General features: G+C 47.9%; 1 protein-coding gene across 2 annotated transcripts; it reads left to right on the top strand.

Moving 5' to 3' along the window:
• The first annotated feature begins 1,642 nt into the window (after positions 1–1,642).
• Positions 1,643–21,458, top strand: LOC147450301 (oxidoreductase). Of its 2 annotated transcripts, XM_086519570.1 has the most exons (6): positions 1,643–1,873; positions 19,838–19,898; positions 20,045–20,083; positions 20,187–20,299; positions 20,388–20,577; positions 20,871–21,458. In XM_086519570.1, exons 1-6 carry the CDS (start codon positions 1,769–1,771, stop codon positions 21,140–21,142), a joined length of 780 nt encoding a protein of 259 aa, XP_086375696.1. In that variant the 5' UTR covers positions 1,643–1,768; the 3' UTR covers positions 21,143–21,458. The 2 variants fall into 2 exon arrangements, with proteins under 2 accessions (XP_086375696.1, XP_086375697.1); XM_086519571.1 differs by having other exon boundaries at positions 1,738–1,875; positions 20,045–20,299.
• The last annotated feature ends 310 nt before the right edge of the window (positions 21,459–21,768 follow it).

Here is a 21,768-nt window from a genome sequence, read left to right as displayed (position 1 = left end):
CTCCACGTGTCGCCTTCCGGTTGATTTGCACGGCATGTTGGATCAACACCGAAATTGAGTTTTTGAGTCCCTGTTGGTTGTCGTCCTATAGACGTATTAAAGAGCCTTCAAACATTACATGTAGTACTCCAAATTCAATGCAAATCTATTCTTTCCCAAAGCCTTGAAATAGTTAAAACTATACACTTGACATCGTGTTAACTTGTGTGTGTGTGTGTAAGAGAGAGAGAGAGAGAGAGAGAGAGAGAGAGAGAGAGAGAGAGAGAGAGAGAGATTGTGCAAATCTACCATTTTTCAACAACGTGCAAACTATAGTACCCAACATTGTACGCCTGACAACTTGCGTGTGTGTGTATGCATACGCGTGTGCACTGTGTGTGTGTTCATCATCACCATGTGTGCAGAGAGAGAGAGAGAGAGAGAGAGAGAGAGAGAGAGAGAGAGAGAGAGAGAGAGAGAGAGAGAGAGCACTTTGTCATTAGCAACTAGACAAAGAAAGAGAAAGAATGAGGTGGGCTACCAAGACCAAAACCAAGAACTTGACTAGGGTAGCTATTGGTGATCACATATAGGTATGATAGGCCAAGTGATGATGCTGCAACATTTGCTGTAGTAACTTGGTTGTGAAGAAGAGTTGAACAAGGGACATACACTGCTTGCCAGTGGGGAGCGCTTGGTAGTAGAAAATGGGTGCTCAAGGCAATGGGTGTACATGGGTTTGCTCAAGCCACAGAGTGTTGGGGCTGATAGAGAGAGAGGAAAAAGAGCTGATGGATTAGGTGGGAGCACCTGCAGTCATGACTCGATAGACTGTGTGTGTGTGTGTGTGTGTGTGTGTGTGTGAGAGAGAGAGAGAGAGAAAGAGAGAGAGAGAGAGAGAGAGAGAGAGAGAGAGAGAGAGAGAGAGAGAGAGATCTACAATTGCCATGATTTTCTTGGCCTCAACAACGCGCGGGTCACATACTAGTATCTATAGAATTTACTAGAATTATGCAAGGTGAAGCTTCACTTTAACATTTTAAAACAATAGAATGCAAGAAAAGTCAAGACATGTCAGGATGTGAAATGAAAGGTGAAATAAAAAGATCCATTTACTATTTTAAAACTGAAATAACATTTATGATGAGTCTCAATCATCATTGAAAACATTGAAAGTATCTCTAACCCAGCTCTCCTCTAAGCCTCAACACTATATGGCACGGGCATATTCAAATGGGATCAAGGGTGAAGGTAAAAAGGTGAGGCGCGTGCATTGTGAGCCATGCGATCAGGCAGCCTAAATTTACAAGATCGTGCAGTCCAAATTTACAAAATTGTGCGCCCCAAATTTACCTACTGGCCCAAATTTACTAACCGGCCCGCATTTACATATGTGGCATTGAAATGCCACATACTTCAACGAACACATACGGACGTGGTGGTTAGAGCACATGCATCGCATGGGGGAGGTTGTGGGTTCGAAGCTCAAGGTACGGACGCGAATTTACCTACTGGCCCGAATTTATGTGATCACCCGAATTTGCAATAATGCATCTGACGGCCCGAATGACCCCCACCGTCGATCCCATTTGAAAACGCCCGTGCCAAATAATGGGGAGGTCCTCTATGGCTTCTTTTAGAAAGCCAAAAACATCTTCCATGAGCTTTTAATTCATAGCAAAGTGATGTCTCTCTGTCTTTTAGGCCATTAATAAGTTTTTATATCTTCATCTTCTTCTAATCTCTATCAACACACAGTGGAGTTTCGACGTCTGGGACATAGCATAGCATGAGCCCTGATGAGCTGGAAATGTACAGAGTGGGCACTCTGCCCACCATCTTCTACATTCCCGACTACCTCTCTCGACAGGATCAGCTTCGACTTCTAAACCAGGCGTGCGCCTTCTCTCTCTCTCTCTCTCTCTCTCTCTCTCTCTCTCTCTCACGCACACACACACAAACACTTTTTTTTTTGTAAATCAATTTGATTTAACTAACTGGGGGAAACCTCAAAGAGAGGAAAACCCACCAAAAAGATGTACAAGGAAAGGAACACAATAGTGTTCAGCTGTACAAAATATCTAAAAGCATTCATAAGAAAGCTAAATATCTAAAAGCATTCATAAGAAAGCTGATGTATTTCCGCTGTGCTATCACCCACTTCCAAGGCATAGCACCACTTCCAAGGCAAACCGCAGAGATTGCCGAAGGGAAATCCTCAAGAAAGGGAGAGGATCCGCATGTATGCTATGGAACATATAGCCATTACGCTGTCGCCATATGCTCCAATATGCCCAAAACTTGACCCACATGAAGAAGACTGCAAAGCCTTGCAACGCCGGCGAGAAGATGCCAAGAACCCAAAACCGCTTATGGAAGACCGTCGAGGGAAAACGTAGCCGCACACATGCAGATACCTGACGAAGGAAATCTCGAGTGACACAGCAATCCCACAAGAGGTGACAAACATTCTCCTCGGCAGATAAGCAACGAACACACGATGAAGGGCCGACACGGCGCTTCCGAAGAAAGGTACCCACTGGGAGCACACCAAGTAAACACCGCCAAAGAAACAATCGCTCTTTCAATGGCAAACGGCTTTTCCATATTGCAGATATAATCCTGCGCCACCAGATGTCCGATTTATGCATGTGCCAAATAACGTTGCAATGATCAGCAATCCATGGACGAGGCAGAAGAAAAGTATATGCTCGACCAGCAGAAATATCTTGAAATGGCATATCTCCCAACTTCCAGTCAGACATACGATCACCATCCGCCATAGGTGAAACGGGCAGAAAACCTGTCAACATTTGTTGTAATTCTCTCCAAAACTGGCGATAATGCATGCCCAATCCAAAGCGACGAGCGGCAAATGGAAACTCGAAAGTAAAACCAGCTGCATCCACTACATCCTCAACCACTCGAATGCCACGGCAAGAAAGAAAATACGCCTGACGAGGCGAGCGGTCGACCAAAGTAAGAGGAAAAACCCGACTCCAATGAAGGCTCTCTGCACGAAGTGAGTTTCCTTCCCTCCGAGCATTCCATGAGAGATGAATTGTAACCTGTTTCCATGCAGAAAGCAAGGTGGAAGAAAGCGGGCATCCAGGAATGTGTCCATCCAACTTACCAAATATTGCCTCCCACATGGATGATTGCCAGTGACCAAATGAAGATGTAACCACATGCTGACTCAAGTGTGCAAACATAAGAGTCCAAGGTTGAGATTGATGCACAAGTGTAGGCAAAAGCATAGCCTTCCTAGCAATGACATGCCTACGCAAGTCCAAAATATTCAAACCACCAAATCGCTTTGGTGTACAAAGTTTTGCCATTGATATCAAGCGCAAACCTTTCTTGTGGGCACGCGTTTGCCATAAATGAGACAAAATGGCCGACATGAGAGAGTCAAGACAATGTCGGGGCCAATGCAACAATGGCAAAAAGAACTGAACATATGCCATGAGGATACTCTGAACAATTCACAGACGAACATGGAGCGGCCAGGTAGAAAGCTTCCAGTAATGCAATTTAACATTCAAGCGATTCATAACCCAATCCACTTTTTGCTTGTGAGTAACATTCCAGCCAATTGGATAACCCAAATGCCTAGTGATTACATTTGGAAGAACAATCTCTCCTGGCCACAACAGAGCATGCCAATCACAAGAACGAAGCGGCAGGAGCTTTGATTTACGGAAATTGACTTTAAGACCAGCCGCAAGTGCAAACAATTCCAAAGCGTTCATAATCTCTTGAACATCGTTTTGCTGATTGCGAGGCATAAATAGCGAGTCATCTGCATAAGCCTGCCCAATAAAAGTATTAACCGAAGGTAGCTGCAAACCATGAAGACACTGCGTAGATGTCAAGTGATCAAGTTACATCAACAAAGGATGAGACGCAATTGCATACAGCAAAGCACTAATAGGGCAACCTTGCCGAACCGAACAACCAAGTGGCCACGATTCTGTCACTTCCCCTTCCAGAATTCTCGAAGACGTACTACAGTCATACAAGAAATAAACCACATTGGCCAACTAAGGACCAAACCCGAGACTTCTCATTGTGGCAGCAATAAAGTCCCAATGCACAGTGTCAAAGGCCTTTTCAATATCAACTTGCATGACCAGCACATCTTGTTGCGTATACTTAGCATATTCCATGCCAATCATAAGATTGGCCAAATTATCCATGATTTGACGGCGAGGAATGAAACCATACTGAGCCTGATGAAGTCCAGTAAACAAATAGTCCTTGATGCGATGGACCAACATTTTAGCCAGAATCTTGTATATCACCGGCATCAGAGTTATGGGCCGCCAATGAGAAAATTGCTCGCAAAGCGCTTGCTTGGGCAACAACTTAAGTAAACCCTCTTTCCATGAAACTAGTAGATTCTGTTTTTCCCATGCCACATTTATCATGAAGATCAGGGGTTGCTTAAGAGCATCCCAAAACGAGAGGAAAAATTCCACAGTAAGGCCATCCCAACCAGGAGATCTCCACCGACCCAATGCAGGCAAGGCAGCATGCAATTCGGCGACAGAGAAAGGATCCTCAAGGCAGTGTGCCTCCTGCGAAGATAAGATCGGACGAACATAAGAAAGCAACAATTCACGCGCTCGAGAAGCTGCCGAAGACGGCTGAGATGGAGCAGCAAACACCTTACGGTAATGTGAAACCATAACCTCAGCAAGTTCCCTCTTGGAAGTAGTCCAATCACCCGAGGGAAGCATAACCCGTTTAATCGACTGTGTAACTCTCGAATGATGCAAATGCTTAAAAAATTTCTTCGAAGCACAACCTTTATCCATAAAGGCCTGTTGACGTGCACGCGTCTGCCACTTAGCAAGCTTCCGCTTATCATTTTGCTGAATACACTTTAGCTTCACATAACTCCGTCATTTCAGAATCAGACAATGGGCGGAAATCAACCAATTGTTGTAATCGTTAACTAACCTGTTTCGCATCACTAACATTCTCCCGAATGCGCTGCATATGCTGCCTACCATAGTCAGAAATCACACTTTGTACTCGCATGACAAAACGATACCAAGCAGCATCCAAATCAATATGCATTTGGGCCAACAGCGGAGGAATAATATCTACAACCATATGACGAAAAGCTTCATGAGTAAGATAGGCATTATTAACATGCAACAAACGTTTCCTGTGAAGAGGCCGATCACAAATAGACTGTCCAAAATACGACAGCAAAAGAGGATAATGATCCGAAAGCTGCAGAGCATAATCTATCCTCATGTCACATACAAATTCTTCATACTGTTGTCCATTAAGCAAATACCAACGATCCAATCGCGCTCTATAAGAGAAGTTAGCAGCATGCTGAAAAGTGAAACCGGAGGCATCAGGATGCAAACAACGCCATATATCAATCATTTGCGCAGCGGCAACAAAATGATCCCAATTGTGTTTCTCTGCAAGCAGCATATGCGAATTTCCTGTGGTATTGTCAAGCAAACGAGGAGTATTATTGAAATCTCCACACAGAAAGGCATTCGATGTCCATGGGCGAGAGGAGATTTCCCGCCACAAAGCAGCTCTTTGCTCAGAGGCCGTAAATGCATATGTACCTCCAAATTCATGAACTCGACCATTCAACAAACACTGTACAACCATCCACCGACCATGCGGATCATTGTATAACAAAACAGGCTGAAGCTCATGTCGAATCATCATCAATACACCAGAGAAATTTTGCGAGCCAGCATACGCAATCCAATACCCGGCAAGATAGGAGCATTGACCAGCAAACTCGTGCTGATTGTGCTCTTGCAATACAACTATGTCTGCCCTACATGTATGTACATAGTGCTAGGTCAGCGGCCATTTGTCAAGATTGCATAACCCACGCACATTGTATGAGATGCATTTAATATGACTTTGCATTGAAAACATATGTACAAAAGCAACAAGGATCAAAATCAAGTGGAGGTGCCCATAGACACGTCTCCATCCACTACATCCGTACGAGGACCCATCCTCTGAGTCAGGGCTGGAAACGTGTCTCACATTGTTCACATGCGATGTGGAAGCCTCACTGAGGAGTACATCTTTGTAAGAGTGCATCGCTTTGTCCCATGCGTCAATCAGCGTGCGATTATCATTGCATGGAAGTTGCTTAAACGATGCATTCTTGTTAGCATTAACAGAAGGAACGTAATTATGAGAAGAAAGTGGCGTGCGAATTTTCAGTACTTTTTTCGGCACCACCCACGTGTTGACATCAGCATGTCCAACATTTTTGCCTTTAGTAGCAGTCCCATTTCCAAGATCAGAAACTTGCTGTACCTTGCCTTTCCCTTTATCCACATTCGAAGTCACTTTAGCAGTAGAAACTCCGCTTTGCTTGGCTTCACTTGTGGGTTTTCCAGTAGGGATAGAGGTGGACAAAGGAATAGCAGAAGGAGGGGGTTGCAAGACCGGCTCTGGACATTCGGATTGCATATGACCAAACTTGCCACAACGAAAACATGAATTCGCAAATTTTCCCCATTTAAGTTTAAAGGGGCGCTTGCCAACCCATGGATCACCTGAATCAACCATAATACCCTCAGGGGTAATCTTGTCCGTGTCCCATAGAATACAAAACCTGTTGGTATTCGCATCCAATTTGGGAGGGCAGATAACCTTTCCAAGCTGCGTAGCCAACAATGGCAAGAAATGTCTCCACGTGCGGGGGAAATCAACAATTTCCACCCACACCGGGCATTTGTGACGAATCAGACTCTGGTAATCTTTAGTGAGCGCCCATGGGAGAACATGTGTCATCTGCGTATTAAAAAAGAGGGGGGACATCTCAAGCAAAAGATTTCGAGCTTCTATATCTGCAAGCAAAACTTTATAAAAGCCACGCGCCCCGAAGTAGACACCACGGACAGCTTGTCGCTTAAGGAGAAAATCGACCCATTGGCCGACATCTTGCGCAGTAGGCATTTTCCCAGGGAAAAACAGAATAACTGCGTTCATAGCGTACTGCGCAACTGGGTCCATGAGGTCCTGTACCGGAATGCGCACCTCAAGAGCAGGCGCCTGACCATTCCATGCTTGTCGAGCCTCCTCAAAGTCCTCATACAAGCATGCCTTGATCTCAGAAGCTGCCTCCGACGTTGGTTCCATCGCTTTCCGACGCTTAAAGACGCACAGTGAGTCAAACATAAATTAAAAAGAAACCCCTACTTCGAACAAAACTGATCGGCAAGACGATTCCACAATCTCTTGTGAAGAAAACCTTTTGCAAATTACTGACTTACCACAGCTCTGTACATAATTCACATAGGGCAGCAACCAAAACCACAGAAATAGACATCTGTCGAATTCTGCCCAAAAAACTGAGGCTTGACTGAAACTCTAACCTGTATACAAAACTGTCCCGCTGGTCTTTTCTGGTCCTGCACAGCTAGACCCGACAGAACATCACCGGCCACCAGAGGACATACGAAACCTGCAGCTCTGTCACTGTTAAACTGGCTGGGCAGGACTGCACTTTGCAGCAGCGATTAGCAGGAGAGCACAGTTGGTAAGGGACGTGCAGGGGCAGTCACGCAGACAACAGTCACTGGCTGCTGCTGCGCGCAGCGTGCAGGGAATTCCACGACAGCAGGGCAGATGCGCGTGCAGACGAGCTGACCCACCCACAGTCACACACACCCAGAGGCGCTGGCACAGCACACTGGCAGCGCACAGGAGAAAACGCGACAGGACAGCAGAGGGTTCACGATACACACACACACACACACACACACGCACGCACGCACGCCCACACACACACACACACACACACACACACACACACACACACACACACACACACATGCGCCCGCGCCCTTGCACACATAAAAACCAAACGGTTATAAAACATTTACAATGGATCCCTAATAGGAGATTGTTTGATTTAACATCAAATTTGCAACATAGTGTTTTCAGACATTTCGGATTGTTATTGGTGGGGTTTTATCCATGTCTGGAGCACATTTGTCTGTTGGCCTTTTGGCAATGCATGAATTGTGATGATGCAAAAGATCAGGGCCAACCAATGAAACTTGGTATTTGGTTAAGCTTAGTCCATCACATATGTAGAATTGCAACCAACCTCTTGATAGAACGATTTTTACTACTGAAAAATTGGTCACATTGATAGCTTTGACACTACGTGACTATGGTATTTACTATGTTGGAGGTGATATACTAATTGGCTCTCCGAGGCTATGTCGTTCTGATGGCCATTTTGGCAAGATATGGAACGAGGTCGAAGCGGGGCATGACTCGCGTACAGGCTTGGATGATCTGGAGACCCGAGTGAGTCATGCTGGAGAGACGAGAGAACGACAATATCCCATTAAAGGTGGACTATTGTTCAGAAATGGTAAAGTCTGCGTGCCGGAAATCGACGAGATTCGACAAAGGATTTTGTGCGAATGCCACGATATTCCTAGCGTTGGGCACCTAGCCATTCAGAGAACTTTAGCTTTGGTCAAGCGATATTTCTATTGGCCAAGAATGCGCTCTTACATAGAGAGCTATGTGAAGCGATGCGCTCAGTGTCAGGTCAATAAGGCAGAGCGCCTTAAGAAAGCTGGCCTGCTACATCCATTGGAAATCCCAGATGCCAAGTGGCAGAGTATTTCCATGGACTTCATCGTTGGTTTGCCAAATACTAGTCGGGACAATGACGCTATTTGGGTTGTGGTCGATAGACTCACAAAAATGGCAAAGTTTATACCAACCAAGTCGACAATAAAAAGCCATGAGTTGGCGGTTTTATTTGTCGATCAGCTTTATAAGCTGTATGGTCTGCCAAAAGATATTGTCAGTGATCGAGATACTAAGTTCACTGGCCGATTTTGGCGAGATATGTTCGCTCATCTTCGGATGAAGTTGAGTATGTCGTCTTCCGACCATCTTGAGTCTGACGGACAAACTGAGCAGATGAATTAGACGTTAGAGGACATGTTGGGAGCTTATGTCTCTCTCACAGGCAGTCTGATTGGGAAAGGTATCTTCCACAGTTAGAGTTTGCCTATAATAGTAGCAAGCATTCTGCTAGTGGATTTAGCCCGTTCATGTTGATATATGGATTCGAGTCTAAATTCCCAATTGCTATTGGCTTAGAAAAAGTCAAGGAACGCAAAGCTTGTGATTTTTTGTATGACATGCAAGAAATGCTCGGATTGGCTAAGGATAGTATAAGAACGGCTCGTGATCGAGTCACTACTTATGCTAATCAAAAGAGGTCTCCAAGGACTCTAGAGGTGGGACAATGGGTCTATCTGAAGATACCCAAGGATTCCAAAACTAAGCGAAAGGAAAGCATTATAAGCTTTCAGCTAGATATTGTGGTCCGTTTTTGATCACAAAGAAGATTGGCCAAGTTGCCTATAAATTGGCTCTTCCTTAGGATGTTAGTATACATCCAGTATTTCATGTCAGCCGCCTTAAATTAAAATTGGGCGAAGCCGACGTTGTCGTGCCCATCGAGGAAAATGTATAGCAAGATATGCAAACTGAGTATATTCCTCGAGAACCAGAGGCAGTTTTAGATCATCGTACCCGTCATTCGCGCAAAACTGCCACGTCTCTCAGCTGCTTTAGAACTTTCTAGCCTTTCTTCATCCTGTTCATTAGGTGCCTTGCTAGGGCATTTCGCGGAGATATGCTCGGTTTCCCCGCATTCAAAGCACTTCCCCTCCTTTATGTAGCGAGCCCGCTCCTGAGGAGTAAGCTTGGGTCGTGCATCCTTGTTTTCTGAGTTGCTCTTTCTCTTTCTACTTTCATTTGTCAAAGTCTGTTCAGCTCTTTGTGTCATGATCTCATTGGTGGGGTAAGTCGGACTACCAGAGTGAATGGCAAAACCCCGTTTCACATGACTCATCAACTCCTGAATGGAAGCTGACTTCTGTTCCAAGCAGTGGTCTCGGATCGCTGTAGGTAGACCCAAGGTAAACCGCTCAATCTGTTCCTTGAATGAGATCTTCTTAAATGAAGAGGCGGGTAGAAAAGAGCTCCAAAATCTCTCGCAATAAGCGTCCACTGTATCTTTCTTGGTCATCCGAAGATGGTTCCAAGCAGTTCGTATATCACGTTCATACTCTCGAGTCAACCAAGAAGAAATAAAAAGCCTCTTGAATTTCAGCCATTTAACTTGCGCAGTCTTGCTTAATAGAAGCGTGGACCACCAAGTTCAAGCATTCCCCTTAAAGTAAGAGGCAGCTCTCTGAATCTTAAGAGTGCTCTGAGTAACGTCCTCTCGCGAAAGCGATGTCAAATTGCTGTACAAAAGACAAAGCCTTCGAAGCATCTCTATATCCTGAAAACGTGTCAAATTTAATTGACTGTCCACGTTCTTTAAACTCCCGGACTTTCTTGCTTTTGTCTTCCAGAAAATCATACTGGTTGTCTTTATAAAAATTATTCTTATTTGCATAAAAGTTGCTGTCATCAGAGTCCGAATTGTCTGTAGACGAGTCCTCAGTAGAACTGTCACTCACGGGGCGAGATTTAGACTTCTTTGCCTTTCTCTTACCCTTTCCGAAGCGTTGCTTCTTGCTTCGCTTTTTGCCTTTTCGGTCTTCTTCGCTCGAATCAGATGAGCTAGAAGAACTGTCAGAAGAAGAAGAAGAATAAGAACTGGGTACACGCTTTTTCTGTTTCTTTGTCTTTTCATGTCGACTGACGACCCAAATAACCCGAGAAGTCAGTGCCTTTCTTCTGCTTTTTGCCGTCCTTTTTAGCTTTGTTCTGCGCGTCAAAAAGCTGAGCAATTCGCGCATCAACCACCTCTTCTAATTCCTTCTCTGTATATTTCTTGTGAGCAGAAGGTTTCTTGAGAGCGGGTTTTGGGGGTGGTATCGTGTTTTCTGCCACTGCGCGTGCACTTCCTGGAAAGAAGTCTCGCTCATATATTTTGCAAATTTTGGGTCCTTCGCAAAATTGAGCATCATCTTTGTTGCATCGTCGATCAATTGACGACGCTCCATCTCTCGATGCTCCGCCTGAGTAGGCCGAGGCGGGCCATACTCCTTTCCGGAATCTTTGTTGTGATCCCTTTCTACATCTCTGGATGCAAAGGGAGTCGACTGATCCTTGTGTGAAGCCATAGGTGCCGCGGGAAAAAAAATTTGGGGCCGGATTTCCCGTAGAAGAGAAATCGGCCGTGCTCTGATACCACTGTAACAGACTTGGACACTCCAAGTCGAGAATCTACCGTGGCAGCACCAAATAACCACTTCAAAACAATTCACAGTTCACAATTTATTCGACACTGGCCCGGCGGAGTTCCGTGCCTAGAGATATTGGCCCCAAAGACTGGCGCCCCCTTTCGGTATTTCTTTTTATATTAATCTGAGTTCAAAGTACAAGAGTGCGGGCAGACGCTCACACTCAGACTCTGCGTCCAGATGCTCTGAGTTGTGAGTGGCCTACCCACTTATTTAAAGAGTACAAGGGTTGCCAAAAGCAGAGCCCCAAAAGCTGAAAATCAAAAGCTTAAAGTAAAAGCTTTGAAAAATAAAGCAAAAGTTCTTTCTCTCTCTTTCTTTTAATAAAGCAAAGAGGCTTTTCTTCTCTCTCTCTCTCTCTCTCTCTCTCTCTCTTTTTTTTTTGGAGAAAAAGATCCTTCAAGAGAGGGCTACAACAACCATGATGGGAAACTCTCCCAATGAACAAACCAACATATGTACAATGGGGCTAAATCAAGAAATGGGGGGAGGGAAAAGCCACACAGGTGGTCGGTAATGCCATCGGAGTACACCCTGGACCATGGTGTAAAAAGGCCCAGGACGCCAGAGTCGAAGGAAAGCCTCTTTGCGCTCCCGCATGCGGTCGGAGCTGCCCTGTAGTCCCTCAAGCTGTTCTCTGAGAGTATGGATCAGCTCTAGCCAAAAATCGCGAACAGTCTCTGCTGGTGGCACAGGGCGAGCCTCAAAGATGCGGAAGCAACGGGCCCGCCAGATGAACCAGAGTGTCAGGCCACTGATGAGCTCCCAACACTCCTCTCTCACTGCACCACTCCTGTGGAGTAGGCTCTGTAGCAGGCTGGAATGTAGGTCGCCCCTCCTGATCATCCTGCTGGTGGAAGATAGCTCAAACTGAAGTGCCGGGCCCGTGAGGGTGGACCAAGCCGATGCTCCCCAAGTGTACAGTCGAGCCGTGGAGAGAGCAAGCATCAGCAAAAGAACTCGTAGCCACACCTGCTGGGCCGAGGGACAGTCCCAGAGACAGTGACGCTGACTCCACAAGATGGTCACAAGCTGCACATGCGACCGAGAGACCACTATGCACTAGCTAGCTCCCAACTGCTGTAGCTCTGTGTGCGACCAGCCACTGAAACAAGGTCACTCGCCTCGGCTGTCTGGAGTCCCACAACCTCTCCCAGAAGGCTGCCAAGAACTCAGCTGTGAGACCCTCCTCGTGCCAATGAGGTGCTGCAGCGGGGCGGACCTCTCTGTGTGCTGCTAGTATATGACGTCCCAGTCGAACAGTGTACTGAAAGAACGGGACTCTTGGGTGGTCTGCAGAAGAGAAGAGGTCCCTCCAGAGCCACTCACCAGGATCCCACTGTACTCGTGCCAGTGGACAACACTCCCAAGCCCATAGCCTCCACTGTCCAGTCTCAAGAGCTGCTGGGTCAGGATCTATGACACAAGTCCTCCCACAGATGCCCACTACTCGGATCCTCTGAAAACAGCACTCTGCCACCTGCGGGCCCTCTACTGCAACTCGCTGTAGGCGTCCCCCACCCTGAAGCTCGAAGAAAAAGGATGGAACAGTCTCTGAGCAGGCCTTGATTGAGATGAGAACCTCCAGTCGTGTGAAGGCTCCCATCCACCTGGGTGCTACTGGCTCGAGAGGCATGAGCCACTCAACTGGAACTGCCTCTGAGATGTCCTGGCACATGCTCTACACCCCTCTCATGCCTTGTAGCTGGAAACCCTGCACCTCCTCTGACAAGCCTGGGAACTCTAACCAGTCACCTAAAGAGCGCGCTGGACCCGCTGCCATGGGATCCTAGGAAACATGGGGCCGACTACCAACCAAGTGGCCTCTCTGAGTGCTAACCATGGGGTTCCAGACAAGGGGCTGCCGTAGGCGCTCCTTCGTGCAAGTAGGCTGTCTCTGCTCTAGGCCTCGCCACAAGAGCTCCCAAGAGCGAAGCAAACTCACAACGAAGCGTCCTCTAGTCTCCTGCTCAAACCAACTCTACGCATGTCTTGTTGAAGATCCATTTGGTCAAAGGTTGCCAGGGGCCTCTTGCCTGAGGCACCCTAGCACGAAGTTGCTGTAGCAAGAACTCCTTCTAGGGCTCCTCACCTGGAAGGAGTCCTCTGACGATGAACTTCCCAAGAAGGGCTCTGCTCTGCTATGCTGAGTCAATGATCCCAAGCCCTCCCTGTGAACAAGGAAGAGTGATGACTTGCCAAGCCACTTGGCTCGGGCTATCTGAGTGTCATGTCCTGACCAAAGGAAGTTCTTGATCAGCCTCTCTACCTGGCTGATACAAGAACTCGAGACGATCCAGCAAGAAGTGATGTACCACATAGTCCAGCCAAAGAGAGTCGTGCTGAGATCCAATGTAACAACTTTCTCCTGATAGACAGGAGAAGGGGAGCAATCTGCTGCTCCGGAGACAAGTCCAAACCAACCTGACAGCCCAAGTACTGACCTACAGTCCCTAGGGGAATCCACCTAAAGCCCTCTCCTGGCATCCAATCGGGCACATGAGCACTACCAACCGAGAAAGCCACTGTCTTTCTCCAGTTGATCTGTGCGCCCAATGCACAACAGAAGGTCTCCAGAGCCTGCTCACACCTGTGAAGGTTGGCCTCCTAGCCATCTAAGTACAAGGCTGAGTCGTCGGCAAACTCAGCGTCCAGTAGCTCATCTCCCCGAATAGGGAGTGCTAAGCCCCGTAGACCAACCTGCTGTGACACCAAAAACCTGCTCATCGCCTCCGCATAGAACAGAAAGAGGAAGGGGGCAAGAGGACAGCCGTGTCTGACCGAATGTGTGAGCATGAAGCGATCACCTCTACCTCCTGCCAAAAGTACCTGACTGTGAGCCTGTCTGTACAAAGCTGACACCCCTTTGATCCAAGCATCTGAGAAGCTCATCCTGCGTAGAGTGCCCTCTAGAAAATCCTAGTCAACTCTATCGTATGAGAAGAAGAATCACTAAGTCCTCACCACGGAGCCGTGCTAGGGCAGAAGCCTCCCAAAAAGTAAAGATGTTGTCAAGGATACTGCATTCCTTGACAAAATCTATTTGAGTCCCATGTATAAGGCTCTCTAGAAGTGGCTGAATCCTCAAACTCAGAGCCTTGGCAAGAATTTTGTAGGCTGAGTTGAGGATGGTGATGAGGCGCCACTGTCGAATCTCATCCAAGGAGCCACCCTCCTTGGGAATGAGGTAGTTTCAAGCCCTCACTCATGCTGTCAGGCATCACTCCTGTGTGCAAAATGTACTGAAAAGCACTACAGAGATCTGGGCCAAGCAGGTCCCAATACTCCAAGAAAAAACCGGGAGAGAGCCCATCCTCACCTGGACAGCTACCACGGGGGAGGGCCCTAAGAGCTGTGTACAACTCCTCAAGTTGTAGTGGCAGCTCAAGCCTCTGACGCATCTCCTCAGTCACAAGACAAGGCATCTGTGCCCAAACTTGCTCCCTGCATGCATCCTGACGCTCTGACTGGGACTCTGCAGACAATAACTCACGGTAGAAGTCAGTAGCAACTGTACGCATATCCTCGGGCTCAGAAGCAACTGACCCGTCGGGCCTCCTCAACTGACTGACCTTGGCATGCGAATACTGAGGTCCCACTGCCTCAAAGAAAGCACCAGTCACTCTGTCGCCCACCTGGGTCCACTGAGATGCTTGTCGGTGGAAAGCAAACTCATGTCGCCTCTCCTCTGTGCTAACAAGCTCCTGTCGAGCTTGCTGTAGCTACTCCTCCAACCAAGGACTGTCTGGATGCTGCTCCTGCATCCTCTGTAACGAAGCAATGCCCCATCTGAGACGCTGCTCCTCCTCTCTCGTTGCAGCCTGGCGAGCCAGGGACTCCTGGAGAAAAAAACGGCTAATGTGAGCAAGGCCTGAGGCCACTCTGTCAGCAGGAGAAATCCTGCCTGTCCAAGCTCTCTGTCCAAAGAGCCTCTACCCGCTCTCTGAGTGTTGAGTCCAACAAGACCCTCTCTGGGATGCGAAGCATCGTGCTCCCACTCCTCTGCCTGTCTGCCACTGTGAGGACCACCGGTGCATGGTCCGAGAAGGAAGTCCCTGCCAGAATGCCCACTGTCCCTCCCAAGTCACTGAAGTGGTCACTAGTGTAGAAGCAATCTATCCGCGATAGATTCACTCCTCCCACTCTGCTGTCCGAACGAGAGAAGGCAAGGCTGTCTGGGGGCCTCACAAAACTAGAGTGCTGCCAAACATCCAAGACCCTCAGAGTCATACAAAACCTCTCCCAAGTTGCCAACTCAACTCCATGCACAGTAGCATGGCTACCACCAATCCTGTCAGAAGGGTCCTCCAACATGTTAAAGTCCCCTCCTATGCACCAGTGTTCTGCCTGCGGCAGAGACTCAACTATCTGTGACCAAAACTCTGCTCGAGCACCCGCCACATTGGGCGCATAGATGTTCAGGAAGCTCACCAGGCAACCCTGAACCTGCATAGTAATCCACTGATCCCTGCCTGGCACAATAATCCCTTTGTCCACAATGGCCTGCTGCAAGGAGTCCGCAATAGTCATACATATCCCACCCTGGATGCCTCCAGGTCCAAAGGCAGCTGACCAAAAAGTATCATATCGTCCACGCAAGAGCTGACCACAACGTCTAATGCGGCTCTCACACAGATGGTGCTCCTGAAGCATAAGGAGATCAATCTCTCCTCCCACAAGGCAGTGCTGAAGATTCTGACGCAGTCGGCCTCGCTGACGCTGAAACTAGGGCCCACCTAGTCCCTGCACGTTCCATGAGACGATCCTCATGGGGAGCGAGAGAGAACAGATGCTGCAGCAGCAGCTAGACGGGCTATCTTCGAGGTTGGCTTGGATGGGGAGTAATCCGCATCCGAGCTTCCTCTAGATAGGCGTGACTGCAACGAGTGCCTGGCCCAAGCCCAAGCAGAGCAAGCCGTACGTAAAGCAACCTCCTCTGTCCAGAAGTCCTCATGAATGTATACATAGCATGGCAAGCATTGTGTATCGGCAAAGAAGTAAACCACAATGTGTCTACATCCTGTTGAATCTGGAGGTGTCACGACAAACTTGGCCAATGGCCACAAAGTCTGAAGCATGTCTGTAACTCCTAGTTCTCCCATGTGGTGAGAGAACTCTAGGACCTGTGTGTGCAACCATCCCGACACTGAGTCGAGAGTCCACTCAGTCTGGTCCCTACCGCAAAGGGGAGAGGAGAAGCCCACTGCTGAGTCCAAGGCCTCTGTCCCCCTAGCTGCAAGGAACAGAACATGGACCTTGAAGCAGGCTGCCTCATGGTCTGCTGAGGGGTTGCCGAGAAAACGAGTGAAGTCGTAGTCGAAGAAGTCCCATCGGCGCCGGATGTCAATGCTCGTCAGACCACGAGGGATAGCTGCCAGGGGAGACGTCTGTACCTGTAGAGGGGTCTGCAAGAAAGGTTGTCCCTCTCTCGCCAAGCGACTCGTGGCAAAGGCGCTGCCAAGAGATCTCCTAGCAGCCGGAGAAGGCCCTGCCCCCTGGGACGATTGTGGAATTGAAGCGGGAGGGGGTGAAGAAGGAGCAGGGGGGAGCGGTGGAGAAGAGGGCGGGGGGGGAGCGACAGAGGTGGAGGGGCGGGGGGGAGAGGCGGCGGGAGCAGGAGGCGGGGGGGAGGATGAGGAAGAGGGGGGGAACTTTGGGGGGGGAGGGACTGTCGAGACTGAAGCTGGGGTGGGGGCTGGAGCAGGGACCTCATCCTGCTCAAGAGGACTAGTGGGAACCCACTGCTGCTGAGTAGGCGCCTGAGGACCACTCTGAGTGCCAGGTTGTCGCTGTGGCCCCTGTCGTCGTCGACCACAGACTTGCTGCCATCCCTCCTCCGCTGGAGCCCCAGGCTTAGAGGGTGGCTCTGCATGTGTGCGCTGTGTCTCTGTCTGTGTCTGTTGGCCAGCCCTTGCAGGCTGGGGTTGAGGCTATGGTGTAGGTCGAGGCCTCCTCTGTGGACAGGCCTTCGCTAGATGGCCCATCTGTCGACAAATGAAGCACTGGTTCGGGAGGCCCGAATACTCCACATTGTCTAAACCAACCCCCACTCACCCGAGACAGAAGAATAACCTTCGGGAGCGTGTGAGTGTCTCTGACCAAAACGCGAACTGAGGGAATGCCAGCCGCCTTGGTAGCTACTGAGGCTGCCGTGCGAGGTGTCTCTAGGACAGTCCCAATGGCTGAGCCGCCGATCCTGGACAAAAGTGGTAAGTACTCCCTCTGCAAACCCGGAAAGCAAACGGAGATGGGGATGTCTTTCTCCTCTACTAGAACATCCGAAGCAGGGTCAAAACCATGTCGCCAATGTCGAAAGTGGGCTCGTGCTGCTCGGATGGTCAATGGACTCATGGTGATGACCTTGGACGCCATCTCCGAGATCTGAAACTCGATCTGATAGTAACCTCGTCCGAGCATCTCTACGTCCAGGATCTTGCCCACCTCTGCGAGAAGGCGGGCCTGGAGAAGGTCACGCAGCTCTCCTCTGCTAGGTCGGGTGCCGAGAATCTTGCAGATGACAGAAGTCGCCTGCAAGTGCTCTACCTCTGCGGCTAGGCTCGCTTGCTCTGTCGGTGAAAGAGCAAGTCGAATGGTGGGCTCAGCGGGGTCGGGCGAGGGGGCTTCGGATGAGTCCCTGTGTGGCGGAGCTGGAGCGTCCATCTGTGTCTACTGTTGTGGCGAAGAAGCGGACGGTGAAGAGACTCTGCAACCGACGCGCCGAGCACTGTCCGAAGAAACAGTGCTGCCAGAGCCAAGTGCAGGGGCCTTCGGTGAAGAAGAAGACAGGGGGGAGGATCGGATAAGGCTGGCAGCATGCGGGATTTCAAGAGGTAGCGGGTGGGGGCGGGGCGGGGGGGGGGCAGCGCGAGATGAAGGCAGCGGACGGGTACGGGCAGTAGGGGGCGGGTGGGGTGGGCTGGGCTGTCGCACGCAAGGGCAGGCGGGGGCGGGGGGCAGCGAGAAGGGGAGGGGGGGGCGTTCAACAGTAGCGAGCGATTCTCATTCCATATGAAGAGGTTCTCTCTCTCTCTCTCTCTCTCTTGCTTAAATGAAATAAAGCAAAGAGGCTTTTTCTCTTTTCCCATTGCGTGGAAAAGCAATGCCAAAAGCATAAATAAAAAACAGCCCTCGCAAAAGCAAAAGCAATGCCAAAAATCTGCCTAGCTTTCCGTAATCGCGCTGGTGTCCGTACAGCAGGCCACTTGTCAGCCCGCCATGTTAGCAAAGCAGGGTTAGGGTTAGGGCAGGATTAGGGTTTCAACAGAATTAGGGTTTTGGGGCAGAAATAGGGTTTTTGTTTTTAGGTTAGGGTTTCAGCAGAATTAGGGTTTCTGGCAGCCACGTCATCACTTTGCGACAAAAACTCTAGAAATTTGCAATCTTTCGCGATGGAACCGTGCATACCTGTGGGGGAGCTAATCCGGTACGTGTTCAGAAGGCTCTTGCCTTGGCAAACGCACGTAAAACCCTCAAAACTGTACATGATCATCTGAGTAGCCCAAATAGTGGAAAAGGAGCAAATTGGACACATGGCAGTAGAGAGCAACCTGCAGGTCAACTCACTCTTACCATATGTGCAAAGGGGGGAGAGAGATGCGCAAGAGCAAATCAATGTGCTACATGAGACAAAGGAGAAGGCAAGCTTTTCATTAAAGTTGGGAACTTGCACCCACTACTCACACACACTCTGTAAATGCACTTAAGTTAAAAATCAGCCTCCACTTCAATTTCAGGCGCCCCCTCTTGGGATGAGACTTTTGGAGAGAGTGAGTTGACGTGCAGGTTGCTCTCTATTGCCATGTGTCCAATTTGCTCCTTTTGGTTTAATTCCTAGTACTTACCGACTTATAAAGTTGTGACTTGCCGAGTGGCCCAAATTCCATCTGGCGCACATAGGCTTCCATACTCATCAATTCAGTGCTAACTGGTCCGACTTGTCCCAGACTGACCGACCTAGATTCTCGATGTGAGAAACCCGTTCGGTCGCAGCCGTCCTTTTCAAGGGTTCCGGGGAAAACAAGTAAAAATAAGATAAATAAAAATATGTAGGACATATTTTAAAGAAGGCAACAGGAAAAATACACGTCCTGGTGATAGGGGGCACTATGATAGAGGCCTGCAGCAACAAGAGCGGTGGCATGGACAGGTCGCGAGGGCAAGGGGTGCTTTGTTGGGCAAGTGTATGGCATTTAACACAGAAGCAGGCCAACAGGATTAGGGTTTCACCACAACCCAAGGTCATGTGATTTTTTAGAACGATACCCGCTCGGGATCTCTCTCTCTCTCTCCGCTAGAGCCATCCAGCCCTGCGACTCTCTCCGTTAGAGCTATTATTATCGTTCTCTAGCAGATCTCCCTCTCCACACCAAGACTTACCTATCTGCATTGAGAGCGATCTCTCTCTATTTACACTAGTCACTCTCACATTCATGTGTGGGTTGGAAATTACTGACCAAATTTCATTCACTTCAGGATCCTGCAGACTTTGATTTTTTGATCTTTCGCTTCTAATTCCGACGAATGCACTTATCGTAGAAATAACTTTCAGCTTTTGAGATTTAAATATGTGAAAATTTTGAGGTGCACTGTGCCTTAACATGTTCTAGCTGAAACAGGTCAATACTGGTTCAAGCACAAAATGGAAATCATTAAAGAATCGAAGGCTACAAAATTGGGGTATGTAATGGTTTGTCTTGTGTTTGGTTTCTATAATCCTTGATATCAAAGAGAAAATGTATAAGAGATCATTTAAAAATTGTCAGCAATGTTCAGTGGAGCAAAGGTTTATGTTCATGTAGATTTCACAAGTTGTATGTTTGCAGGTGGGGTCGTGCATGAGAAAGGGCTGCTACCACAACAATGTACGTCATATGTGTAAATTTTGTAAACATTGCTTTGAGAAATATGTATGTATGTGTAGTATGTTTGGCCCCTCTACGAGATGTTCGATGATGGTAGTTGCAGTGCCACCATGGCTTTCTGATTTGACAGGAAATATTTGTAAAGATGTGGGATTGTTTCCAGCGCCTTTAAATCATGTGCTTATCAATGAATATTTGCCTGGGCAAGGAATTATGGTAATTTTTTTCTCCACATTATGAGTTAATGAATGCAATGAGTGTTGTATGTATTTGGTTTCACCCACTTATTCTGCCAATTATGCAGCCGCATCAGGATGGTCCTGCGTATTTTCCCATAGTTGCCATCCTATCCCTTGGTTCACCAGCAGTTATGGAGTTCACTCCTCATCAAAAGTTACTGGGTCAAAGTGGGGACCCCGGCAATGTACATGAAGGAGTCTCTGTGATCTTAATGCCTGGAAGTCTACTTGTCTTTAAGGATGCTGCATATCAAGGTTTGTTCTTAGAAATGCAAATGCTGATTTAGTGGTCTTTTAATGCCGTAAGTGCTATCTTGTTTGCGGGTCCTTTCATGTCCCTTTATGAGCGGAGGGTAAGATGCTGAAAGTTCAGCAATTAGTCTTCAAAAACTCGCCTTCTTGCGATCAATTCAGCAGAACTTCGTTGTTGTGTGCATGTAGAGTGTCTACATCCTTCATGGGAGCCCGAGTGTGACAATGTGTGTATTGAAAGTTGTGTTGAAGGCTTTTGATAGAAGTTAATGTTTTGCATTGCTAGCTGTTGGCAGATTATCTGCATGGAATCAGTGAAACCATCGAGCATAGAGTGGACAAAACAATTGTGAATATGGACAAACTTCAGACACACAATGAGGAGTTCTTGGGAGAAGTGCCCATTCATCCAATGGATGTCGATGAGATCAAGTGTCGTGATGACTTGGCTTGTGATAAAGAGGGTTCCCTAAAGGATGTCTTTGGTGTAGTCAAGAGAAACGGCACCCGCATCTCTTTGACATGTCGCTTGGTACCCAAAGTTCACAAAAATTTGTTCAAGTTTTAGACTCACATCTGGTGGAAAATTTTAAAGCTTGTATGTGGAAACAAATCATCTAATATAAGGTGAACATCCTTTTCTTTTCTGCACTTCGTGGGTTGAATGCGTTGGAAAATGAGTCCTGCCATCTTTAAAATGGGTAGCGATCCAAGGCAAGGAACGAGAACTTCCTTGTGAGGCGTGGACTTAAGCTTTAGAGCTAAACAGTTGAAAAGAAAAACTTTATGGGGTCCATAAAATTTGGACCATTCGGATGATTGGAGATGAAGTCACTATGCAATTTCTTTTGGCAACTTTCTTCTTACAATCAATTTTGTTGATTCCCAGCACACCTCATCTCCTCAGATCTCTGCATGTACGAATTGTGCAAGCTTTTAGTACACACTTTGCCTCTATTCTCTGCTAATTGCTATGCAGCAACCCCCCCTCCCCCCAAACAACAGCACACAAATCCTTTTGTACTTAGCTTCTAAAGGCTTCACATAGCTCTCATACCACCTTGAAGGGAAGCATCATCACACGTTTTGAAGGATCTCAAGTAATTTATAATGAGAGCTCTAATTCTTTTACCATTTGCATTCCCTATATGTAAATTTAGATTTTAAGCATAGCTTTAGTTAACTTGCTCATGG

This window comes from Adiantum capillus-veneris, chromosome 9 (assembly GCF_014529385.1).
Source record: "Adiantum capillus-veneris isolate H3 chromosome 9, ASM1452938v2, whole genome shotgun sequence".
NCBI classification, from domain to species: domain Eukaryota; kingdom Viridiplantae; phylum Streptophyta; class Polypodiopsida; order Polypodiales; family Pteridaceae; genus Adiantum; species Adiantum capillus-veneris.
This window is presented reverse-complemented; position numbering and strand designations above follow the sequence as displayed.

What these genes read in the sequence shown, in the direction of transcription:
- LOC147450301 (XM_086519570.1), top strand. Translation starts at nt 1,769, where the DNA reads ATGAGCCCTGATGAGCTGGAAATGTACAGAGTGGGCACTCTGCCCACC. An exon ending in AGGGCTGCTACCACAACAAT is followed by an intron (nt 20,084 to 20,186) that starts GTACGTCATATG and finishes TGGTAGTTGCAG; the next exon opens with TGCCACCATGGCTTTCTGAT. An exon ending in TAAGGATGCTGCATATCAAG is followed by an intron (nt 20,578 to 20,870) that starts GTTTGTTCTTAG and finishes AGCTGTTGGCAG; the next exon opens with ATTATCTGCATGGAATCAGT.